This window comes from Apodemus sylvaticus, chromosome 6 (assembly GCF_947179515.1).
Source record: "Apodemus sylvaticus chromosome 6, mApoSyl1.1, whole genome shotgun sequence".
Lineage (NCBI taxonomy): Eukaryota > Metazoa > Chordata > Mammalia > Rodentia > Muridae > Apodemus > Apodemus sylvaticus.
Window position 1 is genome coordinate 19,849,373 of NC_067477.1, and position 24,093 is coordinate 19,873,465.

Here is a 24,093-nt window from a genome sequence, read left to right on the forward strand (position 1 = left end):
TCATCTAGTAGTAGTGTATCAGAAAAAAAAGAAGAGGCAAGTAGGTGCTAAATGCTTACTAATGGTCTTACATCACCTGAATATGAGATTCATTCTCTGTCACTTTGAACTTTGAATGTTCAACTCTGGAAGTATCATCATTGATACCTTTGGTCTTATCTTGTAAGGCTCTGAGTACAGTATAGTTTGGATAGCCATATTTTTTTGCTGTTGTTATCAGTGGTAGGGTTTAAATGCTTGTGTTTTTGTTTTTTGTTTTTCATATTATTAGGACTCTTTATAGTAAACTGAAATGTTTCTGTTAATTCTGTCCTTTCACAGTTTTTGTCACTCATAGTTGGGGAGAGAGGGTGGGCCAGTTTCTGGGGGTTTTTGGTTGTATTTTGTTTTGTTTTGTTTGCTCTGGCTGCTCTGAAACTCACAATGTAGACCAGGTCAGCCTCAAACTCCCACAGATCCTCCTGTTTTATGTACCCAAGAGCTGGGATTAAAGGCATGTGCTACCATGCCTGGCCATGTATTTTTATATTTTAAAGTGATTTTTCCTAAGGAGAATAACTGACTATTCTCAGATTTTCTTATTTTCTTCTTTGAGCTCTTAAAATGACATAGTTGCTTTTTCTGGGTTTTTGATTTATTTCCTTACTTCATTTTCAATTTGCCAGAATTAAACTCAAAAGAATATCAAATGTGTTTTGTCTGTCTTCAAAGGACTTAAACCATCTCTTTGGATCTTGGTGCTCTGCTAGTCAACTGTTGTCCATGTCCTTCTGTCATTTCTGTTTTCCCACATATGTTTACTCTTCTTCCCTTAAATCTAGTGATTCAGTTGTACTGTCTTATTCAGATGATTGGATTGACACTTATATACATGCCTTCTGTAGCTAGGAGGATTCTCTGCCTCTTCCTGTAGATCTGAATTTTTAGGGCATCAGATTTCCTATAGAATTCTTTTTTTGTTTTGTTTTTTGTTTTTTGGATTTGGTTTTTTCGAGACAGGGTTCCTCTGTATAGCTGTGGCTGTCCTGGATCTCACTCTGTAGACCAGGCTGGCCTCGAACTCAGAAATCCACATGCCTCTACCTTCCAGAGTGCTGGGATTACAGGTGTGTGCCACCACCGCCCGGCTTCCTATAGAATTCTTAACTATTGTTATCCTATCCCACCAAGTCTTGATGGTTGGTGGGATAGGATATTTTATCTTCTTGATTTTTTTTTTTAACTATAGCAACTTTTTAACTGTGTAACCTAACACATTGATGTTCAATAACTTTCAATAACTAATATTTCTGATTAATCTTAAGTATTTGCCTTCTCTTTTAGGCTGTGAGGATATCATTGCTGAGAGCATCTCATTAGATACCCTAATTGCCATCCTCAAGTGGAGCTCACATCCATATGGTTCTAAGTGGGTGCACCGGCAAGCTTTGCATTTCCTTTGTGAGGAATTATCCCAGGTCATGACTTCGGATGTTTTTTATGAACTTAGCAAAGACCATCTACTTACTGCTATCCAGTCTGACTACCTACAGGTAATCATTTATACATCTCTCATGTCCTTTGTCATTCCTGTGTACAAAGAAATTCATCATGCCCCCACTCTTACAGGATGGGGCAGGGAAAAGTAGATGTTGCTTAATGAATGCCCACTCCATATTTGTACACTGAAAGCCTCTGGTACTTTGGGCCTCCATGCACACTGCTGTCATCACTCAACATTGTGAACAAGCCCAGGACTTAACCAGCAATCCTACAAAGCAGACAGACCAGGTCAGGAACACAGTCTGAGAGTGATTGTCTTGCCTTTCTCCAGTAACATTCATTTGGTATAATGATTTCTTTTGGTATAATATCAGATACTTAGATTATACACCATAGACAGCACAAAGTAAGAGTGGAATTCCATTGCTAGTTTGTTCACACTCATCACAAGAACTCTGTGTGTGCTCTGCTAAAGCATAATTGAATTCTCAACTGTTTATCTTTAAGCAGAGCAATTTTTAGTTATTTCTGTGTCTTTGGCTTATGTGTCAATCTACTTTGTAAGCTCGTAATAGGTTTTAAATACTGCAAAAAACACTATAAGGTAAAGTGTTTTTAACTTAAAGCTATACAACAGCTTTTAATGCTGTGAAACTATAAACCCTTTAAGCCATTGTGTCTTTGTATGTGTACCAGATAGACTATAAAATGTTATCACCATGGTTAGAAAATACTAAATTAAAAAAATAAATAAAACTCAAGTTGTTCACTGTGCTTCTCCTTCAGTATTGCTTTGATTACAGTAATAAGTCTGAAATGCTTGGGCTTCATTTGCAAATCTTTTATATTCACTCAGTCTCACTGTCCTTGTTAATACAAGATGTCTATTGGAGTCAGGATTTACCAGTGCTTTCAGATGGTTGTCTTGAGCTGAGCACTACTTCATAACAAATAAAGCATCTTAAGGCACAGCCCGTTTGTCCTATAAGATTTTAAATAGAATACAAAGAGATGATGACACTTTACCATTTCACAAATTGTCCTCTGAGGGCCACTCCTCAACCTACAGAAAACCTTGTGGCCTAGACAGTTCATCATTTTGTTTTTCCCATCACTGGAAGAAAGAATATGCCTGTCTCCATCATGTCCCAAAAAAGACTAGTCCTACAAAACCCTGTAATTAGATAAACTTTCAAGTAGGAAACAGACATTATTTTTAAAAAGATGGTAATAATAAAAACCATCAGCAGGAATGAATATTGAGGCTATTGAATAAAAGAATGCCATCTTGTACATCTTGATAGACCACAGTATTAACTCAAACTTCACACATCTGATACAAATAAATATGGCAAGTTGCACTCCATATGTACATGATGATTTAGGAAAAGTCAGTAATGAAACTAAACATTTTTCTAATTTCTTTTACTAGTTTTAGTAAAATAAATAATTATTTTTATTTTACTAAATTAATTTTACTATTTTACTTTTTTATTATAGGCAAGTGAACAAGATATCCTTAAATATCTGATTAAGTGGGGTGAACATCAGTTGATGAAGAGAATAGCAGACAGAGGTAAGTTCAGAGAGTAAGCTTGTGCCAGTTGCCATCTGAGGTTTCAGGGACGCTGAAGCTTGCTGAGCACACGCTCACCAGTCTGAGAGGCACACTGGACTGGAGAAACTAGAGGGTTTTTTGGTTTTGGATTTTTTTTTTTCTTTCCAAAAGTAAAGTATGTTAGTGGAGTTGAGGGGAAAATGATAAAATAAATATATCAATTTTTTCAAAAAAATTCCTGATTTTAAAAGATTGCTTTTATTACATTTTATGTCTGTGATAATATGTTAAGTGATTCATGAAATGCTAGAATAAAAAAGGTTATGTAGAACTCAGTAGTGGTGATGCATGCCAGTAATCCCAGCACTCAGGAGATAGAGGCAGACAGATCTGTGAGTTCAAGGCCAGCCTGGTCTACAAACCAAGTTCCAGGACAGCCGGAGCAGCACAGAGAAATGCTGTCTTGGAAAAACAGAAACCAACAACAAAATGTAGTGATTAAGGTGTCAGAGAAAGAAGCATCATTAAAGATATTCTGGAATAGATGATGAATATGGACAATATGAACATACTTTTTAAAATGGTTAACATGATGACTTTATGTTGTATAAATTTTACTTCCATTAAGAAACATACAAAAGCTGGGCATAGTGACAGACAACTTTAATCCTGGCAATCAGGAAATAGAGGTAGCAAATCTATATGGATTTGAGGGCAGCCTAGGCTATATATTGAGTTCCTTGCCAGACAGAGCTATCTAGAGAACCCTGTCTCAAAAAGCATAAAAGGGGGAGAGGGAGTTATACAAAGGACTAAGGGTATAGCTCAGTGGTAAAACATTTATTTAGTATGTGTGAGGCCCTAGCATATGGCACTTCTAGCACCACAAAAGGTGTTTTCTTTAGTTTGTTTTTAAAAAAATTTCCTCCAGCTGGGGTTACTGATGGGTTGTTTCATACACAATATGGTCTTTTGGTTTTAGAAATACATGATTCATTTTCTTTTCATGTTTGCCACACTTAAGTTGATTGTGTTCATGTGTATGCACATGCACAAATGTGCATACATTAATCACAGTACATGAGTGGAATTCAGAGTATAGCTTGCCAAGAGTAAGGCTGTTTTTCCACTAGAGTTTGACTTATTAGGCTTGGTGACAGGTGCTTCTATACACTGAGCCCATCTTGCTAACCCAGAAATATAAGATTCTGTAATATTCTTTTATGTGGTATACCACCTATCACTTTCCCTCCATCTAGTGCTTTCTTTCTCTATATATTGAACATATATAATAAACTTCAGCTAGAAAAAAAATGTCTTTTTCCTGTCACTTTTCAGCATTTTATTATTTTGAGATAGGATCTCATGTGGCCCACGCCTATGTAACTTCTGTTCCTCCTGTCTCCATTTTCTGAGTGCTGGGATTGCAATTGTATACCACTATGCCTAGTTTTACAAGTTCTTAGGAGTGAAACCCAGCAAACCCAGAGCTCTCTGAGTGTGCGTCAAAGGTCAACCAACTGAGCCACATCCTCAGCCTCGGTGCTTTGTTTATGCGAGACATGTTTATCATGAAGTTCACCTCTCTAAGATATTCAAGCCAGTACATCTGCAGTTGTTCTCTAAACATAAAGATTTTGTGTAAGCTGCCAATGTAAGCTCTTTAAAAAGTTCTTTTTAGATTTATTTATGGGTATGTTTGCCTGCACATATATATGTGTACTATGTTACATACCTGGGGCATCAGATCCCCTGGAACTAGAACTACAGATGGTTGTAAGCCTCCATGTGGGCACTGGGAACCAAACCTGGGTCATCCTCAAGAGCAGCAGTTAAGTACTTTTAACTGTTGAGCTCTCTCTTATGTTGCTACCTAAGCAGTAGAGGAAGAAACAGTTCTCCTGTTTTTCCTCTTAATTTACTCTTCTCTGACCTTCAAAAGCCTTCAGCAGTTTTCACATTTGAAAATTTTTAACTACAAAGCCATTATAATTAATATACCCCTCCTCTGTAGCTCTGCCTAGTATTTGGTTTTGGGACTTTGAATAGCAACATATAATCCATTCTCATTTATAGATGTCAGTATTTGTAAGTTTATCAACTTATTATAATTTATTTGTAACCTCAAATCTTTGTTTCCTTTTTGTTTCTTCTCTCTCCAGTTTCCTCTCCCCCACGTCTTTTTCCACCAACCTCCCTTTCCACCAGATCCAGCCCCTTACTTTACCCTCAGAAAAGAGCAGGCCTTCCATGAACATCAACCAAATATGACCTAACAAAGTTACAGACACATATTTTCAATAAAGGATAGATGAGGTAACCCAGTTGGAAGAAAAGTGTCCCAAATGCAGGCAAAAAGGCAGAGATAACCCCCACTCCCACTGTTAGGAATCGTACCAGAACACTTAGCTACACAACCATGACAAATGCAGAGGACCTAAGTCAGACCTCTGCAGGCTTCCTGATCTCTCTGAGTACGCTTGAGTCCCATCAGTTGATTCCATAGGGCATGTTCTTATGGTGTTCTTGCTCCCTCTGGCTCCTCCAATCCTTCATTCCCCTCCTCTGCAGCACTCCCAGGTTCTGCCTAGCATTTGGCCTTGGGACTCTGCATCTGCTCCCAGTAGTTGCTGGATGAAGTCTCTGGTCTCTGGTCCCAGCACATCCTACAGTAACCTCTAATCTTTATTCACACACTTTCAGTGTTATTCTTGATCATGCACAGAGTGGCAAGACAAACTTTTTGACTTACGAAGAATTAAATTCTCAGCTAGAGTAGTGGCTTAATTTCTTAAACTGGTACATACCCTTAATCCCAGCACTCCAGAGATGGAGCTCTGTGAGTTGAGAGCACCCTGGTCTACAGAGCGAATTCTAAGATAGCCAAAGCTACACAGAGAAACTCTTTGTCTCAAAAAAAAAACAAAAAACAGAAAAAAAAAATTAAATTCTTAGGCCAGTTGTGTCCAGGTTTGATCCCAACACTAGGTAGGCAGAAGCAGGTAGAACTGAGTTCAAAAACAACCTGGTTTGTGCATTGAATTCCTGGACAGCCAGGGCTATATAAAAGAGACACTGTCTCAAAAAAGAAAGAAAAAAAAATCTCAGCCCGAAGATTAATTAATTGAGACACTGATACTTTGCCTTGTTTTCAGATCTACTGTGAATACCTGTCCTTTTCATAGTCTACCTAATATTTTTTAATGAAATTTTTAGATTTATTTTATGTGAATAAGTATTTTGCATACACCTGTATATGTATACCAAGTTTGTGCTTACAAATGTTTGTGAATGGTATTTGGGTATTTTGGTACCTGGAATTAAACCCTTGTCCTCTACAAGAATAGCAAATACTCTTCAACCACTGAGCTGTCTCTATAGCCCAACCTAATAAGTTTTTACATTTTGTTTTTTTCATTCATGATCTCAGTTTAATATGGCTGCTGAGTGAAGTGCTAAAGTGTTTCAGATTCTGAAATGCAAGAAGGCAGGGGTGTCCTTATGGAGAAAATAGAGTATGCCTCAATAAACTTCATTGAGGCATAAGTAATAGCGCTATTGGCCATAAGCTCGATGTTAATTAATATATTAGCCTCCTCCCTCTCGGTTTTTTGAGACAGGGTTTCTCTGTATAGCTCTTACTGTCCTGGAACTCACGCTGTTTACCAGGCTGTCCTCAAACTCAGAAATCTGCCTGCCTCTGCCCCTCTGCCCCCATTGCCTGGCTTAATGTGCCTTTAAACAGTAGCATACAAAGTTATATCTTGATGAGTTAGCAAAATGATTGTGTCCAGTGGCCCACAGAAAACTAACCTCTAGGAGAAGTGGTTAATTTAGTGTGTGTCAATTGTGTACAGTATAACTACCTCACACTGTGAATATTAACTGCCTAGTTACAGGAGTCCATTGGTGCTCTCATTGATACAGGTTAATAATAAGGAAAAGTTGGTCATGATCAAAGATCATATTTATTTGGCTAGGTAAAAAAAAAATTCTTCAAGGATAAAATTTTCTTTAGTGTAGGGAGTTGGAGAAATGGCTCAGTAGTTAACTTATTCCTCTTCTAGAGGTCCCAGGTTAAGTTCCCAGAACCTACATGGTAAGTCACAATAGCTCCATTCCCAGGGAATCCAACACCCACCCACCTGAGTCCTCTGAGGGCACTAGACACACATGGTTCACAGACATACTTGCAGACAAAACAGCTATATACATTAAAAACAAAAATAAACAAATAGATGAAGTAAGTTTCAGACAAAGTTAGAATGTAAGGTTCTCCTGCAAGAATAAGAAAGGCAAACTGGACCATTCTTCTTTAGTTACTTTTGTGTATAGATGTTTCTACCCTTGCTTTTGAAGGTTTTGTGTAAGGCTTTACATAAAAACCAAGATGCCAGTACTTTTTTAAAAAAATGTCAGAGATATTGAACAATATTAAAGGACTTGCCTTGCATACAGAGCCATAGATTTTATCCTCAACACTACAAACATACAAATTGTTTCCTCTATATATAGTTCTCTCACATGATTTAAGAAAGATGTATTTGCTTATAAAATGTGGGCTGAGTGTGGTGGTGGATGTCTTTGGTACAGGCAAACAGATGTCTGTGAGTTCCAGGCCAGCCTAGTCTACATTGTGAGTTCCAAGACAGTCAGGGCCGTGTAGAGACACCATGTCTCAAAAGACTGGCACTTTTATTACCAACAATATAGATCATATTCGTTGTGAAAATTATCAAATTTTAAGAAAAAATATATAGCCCCCTAAATTAAAGTTATAATTAAATATTTCTAAAATGTGTAATTTTCTTCATACCTCAATGTCAAAAGCATACATATTTTTCTTTGGATCTTCCTTTCATATCAATATCTAATAAAGAGAAACTTTATTTCTTGCTCATAACAGAAGACTAACATGTCAGTTATTAAAGATTCACCTGTGTGCAGTAACATTTCCATGTTACGGAAACTTAGAAGATTAGAACTAGGTAGAATGTCCATTAGATTTTGCTCCTTTGGATACAGGTGATTGATATATTATTACCATTAAACATAAGTAGTCTGGGTTAGGCATGGTAGAACATGTCTGTAATCCGAGAATTTAGAAAATGGGGGTGGGAAGAGCAGAAGTTCAGACTCATCCTTGGCTGTGTAACAAATTGGAAGCCAACCTGGACTACTTGAGATGCCCTCCTCTCCCCTTCTCATACATGATTCCAGGGCTGGAAGTAGCACATGTAGTGCATTGCCTCTCTTATATTAAAAACTGGTCACAGCCTTGATGTTAACAGATTGTCATTTTTCTTACTTTGAGTTATTATACATAAAAAGAATTTAGTATAGAAGTCATAAAGTCATAATGCCATGTATTATAGACACTGTACTTTATCTGAAAACTTGTGTACTAAATTAAACTTCTTTACAACTTTTCTTAAAGCAAATACACTTATGAACAATATCTGGTATTGAGTCTTTACATAATGGAGAGGAAAACAAGGTTGTCCCTAGGACCAACAAGATGATGTCTGAGTGGGTAAAAGTGATGGCTTATTTGTGATCCTTGAATCCTATGTGGGAAAGGGGGACTAAATCCTGAAAGTAGTCCTGGCCTTCAGCACTCAGTGCAATGGCATGTGCACACCCCATACACATGTACACACATAAAAGTGTCTTAAAAAGAAAAAGGCTGTGTCTGTGAAAATTGGGATTTCACTGGAAGCTTTTCCTTTTCTATTTCACAGAGCCAAACTTACTGAGTGGCACTGCACATAGTGTGAACAAAAGAGGTGTGAAGAGGAGAGACCTGGACACAGAAGAACTTAGAGAGATCCTTTCTTCTCTTTTGCCTTTTGTGCGGATTGAACACATCTTACCTATAAACAGTGAGGTCTTAAGTGATGCAGTAAGTTCATTTCTTTTTTCATTCCTTTCAGGAAAAGAAAAGTGCCAAACTTACCCTGCTTTAATTTTTTTAAATAATTTTTCCTACTAGCAAAAGACTCAAAAGTAGATTTTCAGATAACAGAAACAAATGTCTATTTGGTACAACGTTGTGTCCCCAGTGACTAAGTAGTATAAAAAAGTGTGCTTGGTACTAACGTTGCTTGATGCTGATTTGAAGTGAATTAATTTGGTCATTATCAGTGTAAATCAGTTTGGTCTCTATGAAAAGAACAGTAGTAAATAGACTCAGGACTTTTTTGGGGGGGGGGGTGGGGTTCGTGACAGGGTTTCTCTATGTATTTCGGGCTGTCCTGGAACTCACTCAATACTTGCTTTTATTTGTGTAATATAGGTCAGTTGAGTGCGTTTTCAGACTGTTGGAGATTAATGGAGCTGGGCAAATTTTTATCTCAGTACTCAGGAAGCAGAGGCAGGTGGGTCTGAGTTCAAGGCCAGCATTTTACATGGTGAGCTCCAGGACAGCCAGGTTTACAGCGAGAGACCTTGTCTTGAAAATAACAGAGAGGAAAAATCAGGGACTATGTATTAATGGAGTTGATTATGCTACTCATAAATAAATGAATTTTTTTAGTGCGTGTGTGTACATACACATACATGTATACATGTGTACACCTAGGCGCAAAGGCAGGAGATGGCATTAGAACCTGCGAGCTAGAGTTAGAGGTCTCTGCAGGGTGCCTGGCTTGTTTATGGATGCTGACATCTAACCTGTAGCCCTCATGACTGCTCTTAAGCCATCTGTCCAGCTCCTAAAGTAATGTTTTTTTAACTAACAGAATTGCTTGAATTAATGAATATAATATATATATATTTTTTTTTTGTTAGTAGAATCTTTTTTTATTCAGAAAAAAAAAAAGACCAAAAAAACAAAAATGAAACCCAAAACCAACATTTTTTTTCCAAACACACACAGGAGGGGATATAGGTAGGGGGAGGTATCTGTCCATCCAGCCCTAGCCCCCAGCCCATGTGGTTTTGGCAGCAATAAGGGAAATGGGATAATGGCCCAAAAAATAATGTATGTGTGTGTATGGAAAGAAGAGGGTGCAAAAGCCAAAGGGAACGGTGGGGGAAGGGACAGATGAGGTCAGTACTGGGAACGCCGCAGGTGAGAGGCCATTTCATAACATTTCTTGTTGATCAAACCACCGTGGACACCTTCTTTGCCCATCAGCAGAACTAGCGTCTTGGCAGTCATAGTGACAGTGACATTGAAGGTGGGGGCTCCTCCGGTGCTCTTGGTACAAAGATCCATTGTAAATTCCCAATCTTGCAGCAGTGAGTCCCGCATCACAGAACATTTCTGGCCCCCAAGTGTCAGCCCATTCACGAAAAAACTTGACCAGTCTTTGCCTACCAGGATACCAACCTCAGCTGGTGTAATGCTAACGAAGGTCTTCCCTTCCCTGGTACAGCGGCCCAGACTGAGGGCGAGTCCTTGTAGCCTACAATGGCCGTGTCCTGACAGGTCCCATCCGCCATAAGGCTGTTGATGTAGGCGTTCTACCCGGCCATGGCATTGCTGCTGGGGCTGCTCTGTGGGCTGCTGCTAGGATCTCGGGCTGGGCTGGGGGCACGAGCTACCGTCCGGAATGCGGCTATATATTTATTTATATATATTTTATATAGTACCTGAAAATCATTATTTTTTTTTCCTGAAAATCATTATAAACAGTTTTTCTTTATCAAGTTTCTACATAGCAATTATATATATATATGTAATGTATGTATATATATGTATATATACACACACACACACAGTATAATTTAATGAATGTTTTCAGAGCAATTATGTTTATTAAATCTGCTTAGTTAGCAAACCTACCACCTTAAATGTTTGCAATTTCTTTGTAATATGAAACTTTAGAATGCCCTTTTGGCTGTTTTGAAATACAGATTATATACTATTGTTACCCAGTTACCCTACTACATTATAAAAAAAAAAAAGCCACTAATACTTACTCTTTCTATAAACATTCTTTTGACATATATCCATACCATGTGCTGCTTCCTTCTGCCTTTAATAATAACTAATCAGATCTTAACTTCTTGAAATTGTTTTTAGAGTCTATGAATTGGTGGGATCGTATGCCTGGCTTGCTTCCCTTAGAATAATGCCTATTCATGTGGAGATTGACATGACATTAGGTGCCCAGTATATATTCTGTTGAGTCATATGAAGTATGTTTTTTAATTTTTTAAGTTACTTCTACACTATTTTCCATAAGACAGACGTATTTCTTTTCTACCAGTAATCTGAAGTGATCTCATTTTCTTTACATCCTTGATGGTATGTCCTGTTTTGTGTGTGTATGGTAGGGTTTTTTTTGGCAGGGTTTTTTGTTGGTTTGTTTTTGAGACAAGATTTTGCTATATAAGTATCTTAGTTTTTCTTTGCTCTAAAAAGATAAATGTCCATGGCAACTTTTTTTTCCATGTTTGTTTTTTTTCCCATACAGGGTTTCTCTCTGTAGTAGTAGCCTCAAACTCAGACCATAGCTACTCTTATAAAAGAAAACATTTAATTGGGACTAGCTTATATGTTCAGTTCATTATTATCATGGGGGGGGGGATGCATGGTGGCACACAATCAACATGGTACTGGAGAAGGAACTAGGATTCTACATCTGGATCCACAAGTAGCAGGAAGGGAGGGAGGGAAGGGAGAGAGAGAGAGAGAGAGAGAGAGAGAGAGAGAGAGAGAGAGAGAGACTGACTCTGCGTTGCTCCTACTTTGAGCATTTGAAACCTCAAAGGCCACCCCCGTGACATTTCCTCCAACAATGCCACACCTCCTGATAGTGCCACTGTCTGGTGGCCAAACATTTAGATCTATGAGTGTATGGAGGCCACAAGGAGCCTTACCTGGCCTGGAGCTCAGAGGTTAGACCAAGCTGGCTTTCTACTCACAGGTAACCCACTTCCCCCGAGTGTAGAGTGCTGAGATAGAGAGAGGCAGATACACCAGTATGCGCAAGTCATTCTGTCTTCTCATGCTTTTGATATGACTTCTGTCTTCTACTTTTTTTCCCCATTGCTGTGAAGAGACATTATGACCAAGACAACTCTTATAACAAAAAAACATTTAATTGGGCTGGCTTATAGTTTTAGAGATTCAGTCTATTATCACGGTGGGAAGCATGGTGGCATACAGTCAGAAATGGTGCTGGAGCAGCCAAGAGTAATTGCAAGCACCAAGAGACTGGGAAAATGTCAAAGCCCACCCCCACAGTGACATACTTCATCTAACAAGGCCACACCTCCTAATAGTGCCACTCCCAATGGCCAAGCATTGGAACATATGAGACAGTGGGGGATCATACCTATTCAAACCACCACATCATTTCTTTTTTGGTTTTTCGAGACAGGGTTTCTCTGTGTACCTGTGGCTGTTCTGGAACCCAAGTGCTAGGATTAAAGGCATAAGCCTAAAGGTTTCTAAGTTAAGGTTTCTATTGTGATAAAACACCATGGCCAGAGCAACTTAATGAGGACAGGGATTATTTCAGTTTACAGCTCCACAGCACTATCCATCACTGAAGGAAGTTGGCAGGAAGGAGGAGGCCTTCTGCAAATGCCATGGAGGAGTGCTGCTTACTGGTTTGTTCCTCATTGCTTGTTAGATCTGCTTTCTTATAGCGCTTGTGACCATCAGTCCAGGGGAACGACTGCCCACACTAGACTGGCCTTTACACATCATCATTAACAAAGTGTCCTACAGACTGCCTGCAAGCCAATCATATAGAGGCATTTTCTCAATTAAGATTCTTTTTCTGGAGAGATGGCTCAGCGCTTAAGAGCACTGACTGCTCTTCCGGAGGTCCTGAGTTCAGATCCCAGCAACCACATGTTAGCTCACAACCAACTGCAATGAAATCTGATGCCCTCTTCTGGTGTGTCTGAAGACAGCTACAGTGTACTTACATATAATAAATAAATCTTTTTTTTAAAAAAAATTATTTTTCTCCAGATACTAGTTTATGTTAAGTTGTCATACTAGCCAGCACAGTTGAGTGTCTTCCATATTTTGGATAAGTAGTTTTTCAGATGTAAATTTGCAAGTACTTTATTCCACTCTGAAGCTGTCCTTTTCTCTTGCTTTCTTTGTTGTACAGAGTTTTCAGTTTAATACAATTCCTTTTGTCTCTTACTGCTTTTGTTGCCTGTGCAAACTTGCCAGAAAGACTTTGCCTGTGTTTTATTTTAGAAATTTCATAGTTTCATGTCTCTTAATCCACTTGAAAATACTTTTTATAAATAGTGAGAGGTATGATTCTATTCATATTTCTACATGTGAATATTCAGTTTTCAAAAAATTATTTATTGAGCAAGCTACTACCAAATCAGGCATAGTTTGCCCATCATGCAGTATGCCTATCATAAGAAAAGTTTTGAAAAGAGTTTATTCTCAAGATTAACACATTAGCATAAAGATACACAAGTTTCAAATCTGTTTTGGGGTGTTTTTAGAATAAAAAAGCTGAATGACTTAAGGCATGGATTAAAATGAAGTAATCAGTTGTCTGTGTGTGTGTAATCAGATTTTTTTGGTTCTTCCTAGCATGCATATTCAGAAAATGGAATTCTAGCTTGATCTGAGTATGAGTTTTTCATCCTCCTGAGATGTCACCTGTTTTAGACACTTGTTTAGACTAAAATCATGAGTTGATAGATTCAATAAAAATGTTTGTATATTTAAAAAATAACCAAGAGAGACATTTTGTCATAATTCATCAGTGTTGGAGTATGGTATTTTTATTTTGTTTTACTTGGATGAGTGTTTTGCCTGCACATGTGTCTGTTAGCCATGGAGACCAGAAGAAGGCATTGGATCCCCTTGGACTGGAGTTAAAGTTGGTTATTTAGCTGGAAATCAAACCCAGGTCCTCTGCAAGAGTAGCTAGTGCTCTTAACTTCTGAGCCATCTCTCCAGTTATTAAAAGTAGTTACCTAGTCAAAGCAAATAACTAAGGCAAGTAACTGTTTAGTAGGGTTTTTCCTAAGTTTCAAAATTATCCATTCTGTTATGTGGGGTGTTTTTTCCTCTCTCTCTTTGTTGCAGATTTGTTAACTGTAAATTAATGGGTTCATTCCTATGGTTTCTAAAAGCTGTGTTCCATTGACCCGTATGTCTCTATTTATGGCAGTGTCATGCTCTTGTGATTTCTCTAGCTTTGTAGTATATTTTGACATCAGGTAATATGATGCATTCTCCAGCTCTTTTCTTTTGCCTAATATTTCTTTAGCTTTGCCGGGTCTTTTGTAATTCCATACAAATCTTTGAATTTTTTTCTGTTTCTTTGAAAAATGCCATTGATATTTTTACCACTTTTCCATTGACAATTTTCTTAGGGTTTCTACTGTTGTGATAAAACATCATGACCAAAAAGGTAACTTAGGGAGGAAAGGGGTTTGTTTCATTTTACACTTCCATATCACTGTCCATTATGAAAGGAATTCAGGTCAAGAACTGAAGACAAGAACCTGGAAGTAGGAGCTGAAGCAGTAGCCACAGAGGAGCCCTGCTTCCTTCTTCCATCCAGGACCACCGCCTGCAATGTGGCTGGCTCCTCCCATATCAGTCATCCAAAACCCTGAAGGTTTGCATACAGGCCATTTTCTCAACTAAGGTCTCTTCTCCTCAGATATGTTTAGGTTTATGTCAAGTTGACAAAAATAAAACAAAACAAAACAAAACAAAAAAACCCAGCACATTACACATTGCTCTGGATATTATGTATACTTTAGTAGTTCTCCTATCTACAGACACAGAGTATCTTACCATTTATTCATATATTTTCAGTTTCTTTTTATTTGTTTTGTTGTCCGTTTGTTTTTTATGGAAACGAGGCATCATGTAGCCAAGGTTGATCTTGAACTTCTGATTCCACTGTCTCTACCTCCCAAGCACTAGGGTTGCAGATGTGTTCCAATACACCCAGGCGATAGTGATTGTCTCTAGGACATTATGAATGCTAGATAGGCACTCCACACACTGGCTACATCCTCAGCCCCTATTTCTAGGTATTTTATATTTTTTTGTAGCTATTGTAAATGGGATGACTTGTTAACTTTTTTCCATATAGCTCACTATTAATGTTTAGGAATGCTACTGGGTTTTGTATTCTACTACTCATTTGTTTATTAAATCCAAAGATCTAACTAACTTTGGTGAAATCTTCAGGGTTTTCTCTAAATAAGATCATGTCATCCCCAAACAAGGACATTTTAACTTCCTTCCATCTTGAATCCTTTTTATTTCTTCCCCTTATGGAATTATCTTGGCCAGGACCTCTGTACTATGCTGAGTATAAATGACAAGAATGGTCATCTTTGTCTCCTTTGAGGTCTTCCAGCTTTTCCCCATTCAGTATGATGTAGGCCATGAGTGTAATATATAGACTTTATTATAGTAGAATAAATTCCATTTATGTCTAACTTGTTAAATTTTTATCGTGATATTAGCTTGAATTCTGTTGTATTTTTTCACCACCTATAAACATCATTTTATTTTTCCTTTGTTATGCTAATGTATGCATCACATTTGAACTGTCCTTGGATCCATAGGATGGTTCCCTCCTAATGATGGTGGATATTCTTTTTTTAAAGATGTATTGTTTATGTGTATGTGTGTCCATATGTAGGCATTCATGTGGAGGTCAGAGGACAGCTTTCAGTAGTCAGTTCTATCCTTTCACTCTGGATTTTGTTTTTGGTTTTTTTTTGTTTGTTTGTTTTTGTTTTTGTTTTTGAGACAGGGTTTCTCTGTATAGCCCTGGCTATCCTGGAACTCACTCTGTAGACCAGGCTGGCCTCGAACTCAGAAACCGCCTGCCTCTGCCTCCCAGAGTGCTGGGATTGCAGGCGTGCGCCACCACCGCCCGGCTTGGATTTTAGAAGTTAAACTCAGATGGTCAGGTTTGGTGGCAAGTACCTCTCTGCCTACTGCTGTTTCTCCAGCCCCAGTGGTGGGTATGCTTTTAAGGTATCATTGAATTCAGAATGCATTAGTTTGCAAGTAGCAACTTACCTGCATTTTTGTTGTTGTTTTTATTGTTGTGTCTTTGATATCAGGGAAATGTTGACTTTATAGAATGAACCTGAATATATTCTTTCATCTTTTTTGAAAAGAGTTTGCCATTCTTTAAAAAGGTTTTTGCAAAAGGCCTTTATCTCTGGGCAGTCGTGATGCACACTTTTAATCCCAGTACTTTGGAGGCAGAGGCAGGCAGATCAGTGAGTTCCAGGATAGCCAGGACTACACAGAAAAACCCTGTTTCAATAATAGTAGTAGTGATAACAACAACAATAATACTTTTTTCTTAGTGCAAGACATCTTCAATTTTCTCAGTTGCCAATGGTCTATTTAGGTTTTCTTTTTTTTTTTTTAAGATTTATTTATTTTTATTTTACACAAGTGTTTCCCTAGTATATGTCTGTGCATGTGTCCCTGATGCCCAAGGAAATCCGAAAAGCGTCATTAGACTTCCTAAAACTGAAGTTACAGGATTTTGTGAGCCACCATGTCGGTGAATAAGTACTCTTAATCATTGAGCCATTTTTTCATTCCTGTTTTTTTTTATTCTTCTTCCTCTTTATTATTGTTGTTGTTGTTTTATGTGTATGTGTATATACTAGGGTTTTTAGAGAAACAGAACTGATAGAATGACTCTGTGTAAACCTTTCCTTCTTCCTGTCCTTTATATAGACTGCCCACAGAAGGTGTGGCCCAGATTTAAGGTAGATTTTCCCACCTCAGACAATCTAAATGTAGGGTGAGTCTTCCTACTCCAAATAATTCAGTCAAGAATAATCCCTCACTGGTATACCAAACCTTGGTACAGCTGCTTAGTTTTAGTTAATTCCAGATGTAGTTAAGTTGACAACCAAAAATAGCTATCACAGGGTGTTTTACTGTGTGTATGCCTGACTCTACAAAGGCTAGAAGTGGGTGTTGGATCCCATGGAACTGGAGTTAGAGATGTTTGAACGACCATGTGGATAAACTACAAGTTGAACCCAGGTACTCTAGAAGGACAGCCTTAACCACTTAATCAGCTCTTAACCACTGAACCATCTCTCCAGGTATTTTCTATTCCATGGTGATTCAGTTGTGATACATTGTATATTTCCATGTATTGATCTGTTTCTTCTAGATTATCCAGTTTGTTGGCATATATATTATTTATAGTGTCCTCATGTTCCATTTTTTTTTCCTGTGGAATCAATTTATTTTAATCTTTTTATTTAGTAGGTTTTCAGTTTTTCAAAGCAGGGTTTCTACAGGTAACAGCTCTGGCTGTCCTGGAACTCACTTTATAGACCAGGTTAGCCTTGAACTCACAGAGATCTGCCTTCTGCCTCCTGGGTGCTAGGATTAAAGGTGTGTGCCATCACACCTGGTGTTATTTTAATCTTATTTTCTTATTCTGGCTGAGCCTTATTAATCTTTTTTTTTTTTCAAAAGACCAGCTCTTGGGTTGGATAGATAACCCTAGACTGGGTTTTGCTCTGGTTTTTATATTCTTGAGGTATGATGCTAAATTGTTTAGACATCATTCCTAGAGTTCTTCAAAAAAGAGCACAATGAAAAAACAATAACTCTTTAAGACTTAAATATATTTTAGACCAATATCAAGCAAGTAAGGCAAAAAGTAACCTAAAAAAAAGCATACCGATTAATTATCATCAAGTGTGGTACAAGATTAGGTTCTTAGCAAAACAGAAAATTTATTTTGTTGCATGCGAAACTGGTTACTGTTAGAGTGGCTCATGAGGCCTCTCCCCTCCCCCCCCCAAGATATATTGGTAGCTAGTTGTTGCTGGGGGAGAGGAAGTTGTGTTCTTCAGAGATACAGCTGCTGTTAAGTCACTCCAAGCTCCAAGAAATTAACCCACATTGCAATTACAATGAATTAGTAAATAATACTAATATTGTTGGGGTTCAGGAGTCACCCCACAAACCACAAAAACACTGATCTCAGTTAAATAGGGAAGGGTTATCATACGCACACCCCAAGACTGATTGACCAGGGCAATGGCACAAAGCTGTGTGCTGGACATTTCTCAGGGCCAGCTTCTAAAGGCTAAAACCACAAAACCATAATGAGCTTACACACAGATGCTGGAAGTGCTGCCTGGTGGTTGGCCCTGTCTCAAGCCATTTTAGACATAACAGATCATATTGACTTTTAATTTGATGGGTCCTACATGAAGCTTCTAGTTGTGAAATTTCTTAAGATTAACAAACCTCATAACATACAGAACATAACAGGGTATGTGGGTCAGCAGGCTCAGTCCAGTTATTTTTCTGTGTCAATGACCAGCAGGCATATTACAACAACAATAGGAAATAGCTAACAGGCATGGAACAAAATGGCTACAGCTATGCTAAGAGGGCAGGCATCAACAATACTGAAGAACTAAGTAATTAATTTTGAAAATATAAGAATTTATGGACTTTTTAATAGAAAAAATATTATGTTTGCCAGTAATTACATGGATACTAAAGAGTAAGTTATTTGTCCGGAGGAACCCCATAAACTTTAAAATACTGCTACTATCCTAGGAGTGAAGTACAAGTAACAATTTTGGAATTTTGATTTCTTTAAAAAAAAAAAAAAAACACGGGGCTGGAGAGGTGGCTCAGCGGTTAAGAGCACTGACTGCTTTTCCAAAGGTCCTGAGTTCAAATCCCAGCAACCACATGGTGGCTCACAACCATCCGTAACGAGATCTGACATGCCCTTGTCTGCAGTGTCTGAAGACAGCTACAGTGTATTCACATATGATAAATAAATAAATCTTTAAAAAAAAAACAAAACACAGAAATAGTATAAGAATGTGTTTCCATTTTAATCCCAGGTGAAGGGGATATGGGGCTGCTGCTTCACGGAGGCTGTGATTTGCCTTGTGCTCTGGCAGAGGTGTAATTTTTACCAGCTGCAGATATCTGTGATTCTGTGACATTTGGGTTTATAGGGGCTTTTCAGAAGATATATAAATGCCAGCTCCCAAGTGGTGGGATGGGTTATTGGTCGGTTGTTGCGGTTGTTGTTAGTTGTTAGTTGCTGTTGGTCATGGTTTGTTAAGTAGTCATGTGCAAAGAAGAAATTAAATAGCCTACTGGCAAAGATCAAACTTGCCACGAGGAACTTGATGACCCTGATCAGCAGGAAGTAGTGTAACATTGTCACCCCATTTCCGATCCTTGACTTGAGACAAGGATCATTTTCCTTTCTGCTCTATCCTTTGTCCTGTAACTCACTCTGTAGACCAGGCTGGCCTCGAACTCAGAAATCCACCTGCCTCTGTCTCCCAGAGTGCTGGGATTACAAGCGTGTGCCACCACTGCCCGGCTCTTTCTGCTCTATCCTTCCCTCCACCCCCACCCCCCTCCTATCTAGCTTTAGGGGGTTAAAAGTGTGGTGAAGGATGGAAAACAACCCACAAAGTAGCCAAAGACCGGCTGCAGGGAAATACGGTGGCATGTTAGTTAACACTGTTGATTGCAGCAGTATGTGCACATGTATATATATATATATATAAGCAATCAACTGCTTAATATTTTTTAAATATTTAGAAGTATCCTAAATTTCTGATAACACTGGAAATGTTAACACTAACATTTACTGCCCTGAGTAATAGAACCAAGCAGGATGACACATGCCTTTAATCCCAGCACTCCAGAGCAGAGGCAGGTGGATCTCTTGATTTCTAGGCCAGCTGGTCAAATAGAGAGTTCCAGACTGACACCATGAGACCATGCCTCAAAAAAATAAAATAAAATAAAATAAAATAAAATTGAAAAGTGCTAGTGATAAATCTTTTTAAAGGATATAAAAATTGGGCATTATAGCACATGCCCTTAATCCCAGCACTCCAGAGGCAGAGCAAATCTCATGAGTGTTAGGCCAAACAGGGCTCCATAGTGAGAACGGGTCTCAAAAAAGACATGGTGGCTTAAGTCTTTAGTCTCAGCACTCAGGAAGCAGAGGTAGACGGATCTCTTGAGTTTGGGGACAATCAGGACTACACAGAGAAACCCTCGGGGATGGGGGAAGTCAGTGTATCAGTAGAATCATAGTTATAATGGATTATTGTTTTATCTTTTCTCTACTTTTTAAATACTATACTATGTTTTATTTATCTAAAATAATTTAAGCTATCGTGTCTAGTAGATGTTATAAGGAGTAAACTTGGGGAAATACTTTTCAGTTCTATTTAAAACTCTAGACTGAAACGAGATTATTTCCTTTTTTGGTTTTGCTTGGTTTTTGTTTGTTTTGTTTTGTTTCCAAGACAGGGTAATCTGCAGATCAGGCTAGCCTTGTACTCAGAGATCTGTCTGCCAGCTCTGCCTCCTGAGTGCTAGAAGTAAGGATGTGGGCCACCACCCCAGGCAGCTTGATTTCTGTATTCTGTTTAGAAAACTATTATAGTTATAGAAAGTAAAAAAGAAAGAAAGAAAGAAAAAAGAAAACTGTTGTAGAGCCGGGCAGTGGTGGCTCACACCTGTAATCCCAGCACTCAGGGAGGCAGAGGCAGGCGGATTTCTGAGTTCAAGGCCAGCCTGGTCTACAGAGTGAGTTCCAGAACAGTCAGGGCTATACAGAGAAACCCTGTCTCGAAAAAAATCCAAATCAAAAAAAAAAAAAAAAGGAAGGAAGGAAGGAAGGAAGGAAGGAAGGAAGGAAGGAAGGAAGGAAGGAAGGAAGGAAGGAAGGAAGGAAGGAAGGAAGGAAGGAAGGAAGGAAAGAAAGAAAGAAAGAAAGAAAGAAAGAAAGAAAGAAAGAAAGAAAGGAAAAAGGAAAGGAAAAAGGAAAGGAAAGGAAAGGAAAAGAGGAAAGGAAAGCAAGCTGTTGTAGGCCATGGCTCACTATGTAGGACTATGTACTCACTGTTCTTAACTTCATCCGTAGCCCAGTACAGTCGCTGTGACTGTTCATTGCTGTGTTTTCTTATCAGTCGCTAGTGCACACCATGCCAAGTGCTGCTTTCATTTCATCTCTGCCATCACAGGACGACCTAAGGGGGCTTATTTATGGGTTCCTAGCATCACTAAGGAAACCATGGAGTGACACTTAACATTTTTAGTCTGTGGCTCCCCACTTGCAGAACCATACAACAGCCCTGCAGTCGGGCCCTGAGGGTTGAAGGCATCTGTAGTCACACAGTTCACCATTGCTGTTACTAGGCCTGCATTTAAAGGGATCTTCTCAGGGGACTAAAAAGTGCTCACACATTTTCTGATTTAGAGTATTGGGGTTGGTGTCAGGACATTGAGAAGAGAGTATACTATATAGCGTTCTGTGTTGTAATTAAGACCAACTCCATGTTGTTTTGTCTTGGTTAGTGTTGGGAGCAGTTTAAACAAGGAAAAATAATCAGTTTTCATCAAATTTTACCCAAATTAGTCCAAATTAATAAATTTGTATTTATATGTCTTTGTAAAATCATCAGTCCTCTAGAGGAAAATGGGCAATTATGGTGCATATTGCCATATTCCTTACTTCTACTAAACTTTTAAGGTATTGCTAAGTTTACATAACATTCCTAGATTCTTATTTAAATTGTGGTAAAGTTTGTGCAGTTTGTTTTATAACTGTATTATTGTTGTCTTACTAGTATTGTAGTGCTACGTATATCTTGTTTATTTATTAAAAATATTTGTTCGTCTTGTTTTTTAAGATGAAAAGAGGCTTGATCAGTACACCTCCATCAGATATGCTACCTACAACAGAAGGGGGAAAATCAAATGCCTGGCTTCGGCAAAAAAACGCTGGCATATATGTTCGTCCCCGGCTGTTTTCTCCCTATGTGGAAGAAGCGAAGGTAATTAGCAGATGAGTTATTACCAACACATGCACAGGAATTTATTATTTGCAAGCCACCCAGACATGTAGTAATAGGGAAAATGAAAGTAACATCTAGTTTGTTGTGCGCTTTCTGCAGTGTTTAATTATCAAGGATATTTTTTAAAACTTAAGATGCTTAAAACTTAAGATGCGTTTTACCTCCTTGCCTTGCAAATCATTACAGCTGCAGGACACAGCTGTGCCTTATAGTCTGCAAAGTGGGGAAATGACTCCAGCAAGCTGCTGTGCATACCTTCCTCAAAAACTAAGAGACATGTGATCTCTTTGATTAACCTTCCAGAACAGCTGACTTTTGAGCTCAGTTTAGTTTTAGGGTAAGCATTTAAACCAAGTTTCAATCTTGTTAGTAAACAAGGCCCTGTGTGTACTGTAATATAATTAGAGAACTCTCCAAGAAGAAAAGATAATGTGAGAACAAAGCACTGCTTAATTAGATGTTGGTGTGGAGTTTGAGAAACTAATACTTTTAAATCACCAACAAGATTCTATTTTGTTTTGGTGGTGCTAGTGCTAGAGTGGGTCTCACTTTGTAGCCCTGGCTGGCCTCAAACTCACAGAGATCTGCTTACCTCTGCCTCCAAAGTTCTGAAATTAAAGGCATGTACCACTACACCTATTATGCTCTTAACCACTGAGCCATTCAGCCACATAAGCACAATGTCCATGTGGGCACGTGTGCTATACAACATGTGAGTGAAGAACAGAAGACAACGTTGTAAAGTAGGTTATTCTGAAATCAGTTATTGCCTTCCACCTTCACAGGGGTCCAGCAAAGAATGAGTGGTAGACACTGTAAGTCGAAAGGCCCAGTGCTCAGGGCTGGCCTTTCTGATGGACACCCATTCTTCTGCTTCAAGGCTAGGCAGCCACACCAGGTGTGGCACTGGGTCAGTGCTTAAGATGAGCTCCTCCCCCCAATAAATGTGGACAGTATTCGTATATTATGGTGTTTGGGCCATTCTGCAGTATAGTGAGAGAGATACACTGGAATTTATTTAACAAAATTAGACTTATTTATAGATCTGTTACGTTAAATAGCAATGATTTTATATGTTTTGCATATATATGTGCACGTATGTATGTATATGCATGTGTGTGTGCATGTTCATTTTCCCTTCTTTGAAGGCAAGGTTTCACTGTCTAGCCCTAGCTGTTCTAGAAATCATTATGTAGACCAGGCTGGTCTAGAACGTACAGAGACTTGCCTGCCCCTGTGACTAAAGTGCTAGGATTAAAGCTGTGCATCCAATGCCTGGCCTAATTTTTGTATTTTGAGCATTTTTGTTTCATCTAATACTTACCATATGTACACACTTTCTATGATTTGTGTATAGTTTATTTCTGACTAATGTACAGACAAACTTTTTAGAAGATGATATCTTTTTAAAATATATAAAAAGAGAAGTACTTTCTCCTTTTACCACTAATTTTCAACTTTATGAGAAATTATAACTTCATGCTTTTTTATATGATGATGATGATGATCATCATCATCTCCTTGCTGCGAGTGTGATCTCAATGAAGACTGACCAGCTCCACTCCAATGTTGCAGTCAGTGCTGGATGAGATGATGGTGGAGCAGACAGACCTGGTGCGACTGCGAATGGTGCGCATGTCCAACGTCCCAGACACACTCTACATGGTCAGCAATGCCATGCCCCAGTGCTGCCACATGATCAGCCACCAGCAGATCAGCAGTAACCAGTCGAGCCCTCCATCAGTTGTAGCCAATGAGATCCCAGGTAAGGCAATACCAGTTCTTTTGTTTTCACAGTTGCCGGTTGAACCTCACTCTTCCATGCATTGATTCCCACATGTCAATGCCCTGTGTGCATCATTCCATTGCTAGATATATGCACTGTGGGGCAGAATCATCCCTGTGAAGAATGACTGGCTTAGAGGAATTCAGATTTTTTTTCTGTCATGTAAGAACCTTTTTGAGGCAGGCATGATGGCGTATACTTGTCGTCCCAGAACCTAAGAGGGAAAGGCAAGATCCTGAGCTACATAATGAACCCCTGTCTCAAAAACAGAAACCTTCAAGTGACTGCTCTGTCCTCCTCCCAAATGCAATCTCTGTTAGCTCCTAGAGATCCTGTCACCATACCCAAGTTTACTGGAGTTTGATCTTACGATTGGCCAGACATCAATTTATAACTGTGATGTCCAAAGACAGCATGACTAATAGTCAGGGACTCCCACTGGCCTCAC

The 24,093-nt window shown here is 38.7% G+C and overlaps 1 protein-coding gene and 1 pseudogene across 4 annotated transcripts in view; one reads left to right on the forward strand and one right to left on the reverse strand.

Moving 5' to 3' along the window:
* Btbd7 (BTB domain containing 7) overlaps window positions 1–24,093 on the forward strand; it is a 90,586-nt gene that overhangs the window by 56,001 nt on the left and 10,492 nt on the right. For 3 of the 4 annotated variants that reach the window (XM_052185186.1, XM_052185188.1, XM_052185187.1), the window contains 5 exons: window positions 1,324–1,532; window positions 2,983–3,058; window positions 8,782–8,942; window positions 21,695–21,838; window positions 23,435–23,624. In XM_052185186.1, the coding sequence (XP_052041146.1) occupies window positions 1,324–1,532; window positions 2,983–3,058; window positions 8,782–8,942; window positions 21,695–21,838; window positions 23,435–23,624 (780 nt within the window). Of the gene's footprint in view, window positions 1–1,323; window positions 1,533–2,982; window positions 3,059–8,781; window positions 8,943–21,694; window positions 21,839–23,434; window positions 23,625–24,093 lie in introns of those variants that run through there. The other variant, XM_052185189.1, reaches the window with a different exon arrangement.
* On the reverse strand, window positions 10,004–10,519 carry LOC127687006 (profilin-1-like; annotated as a pseudogene).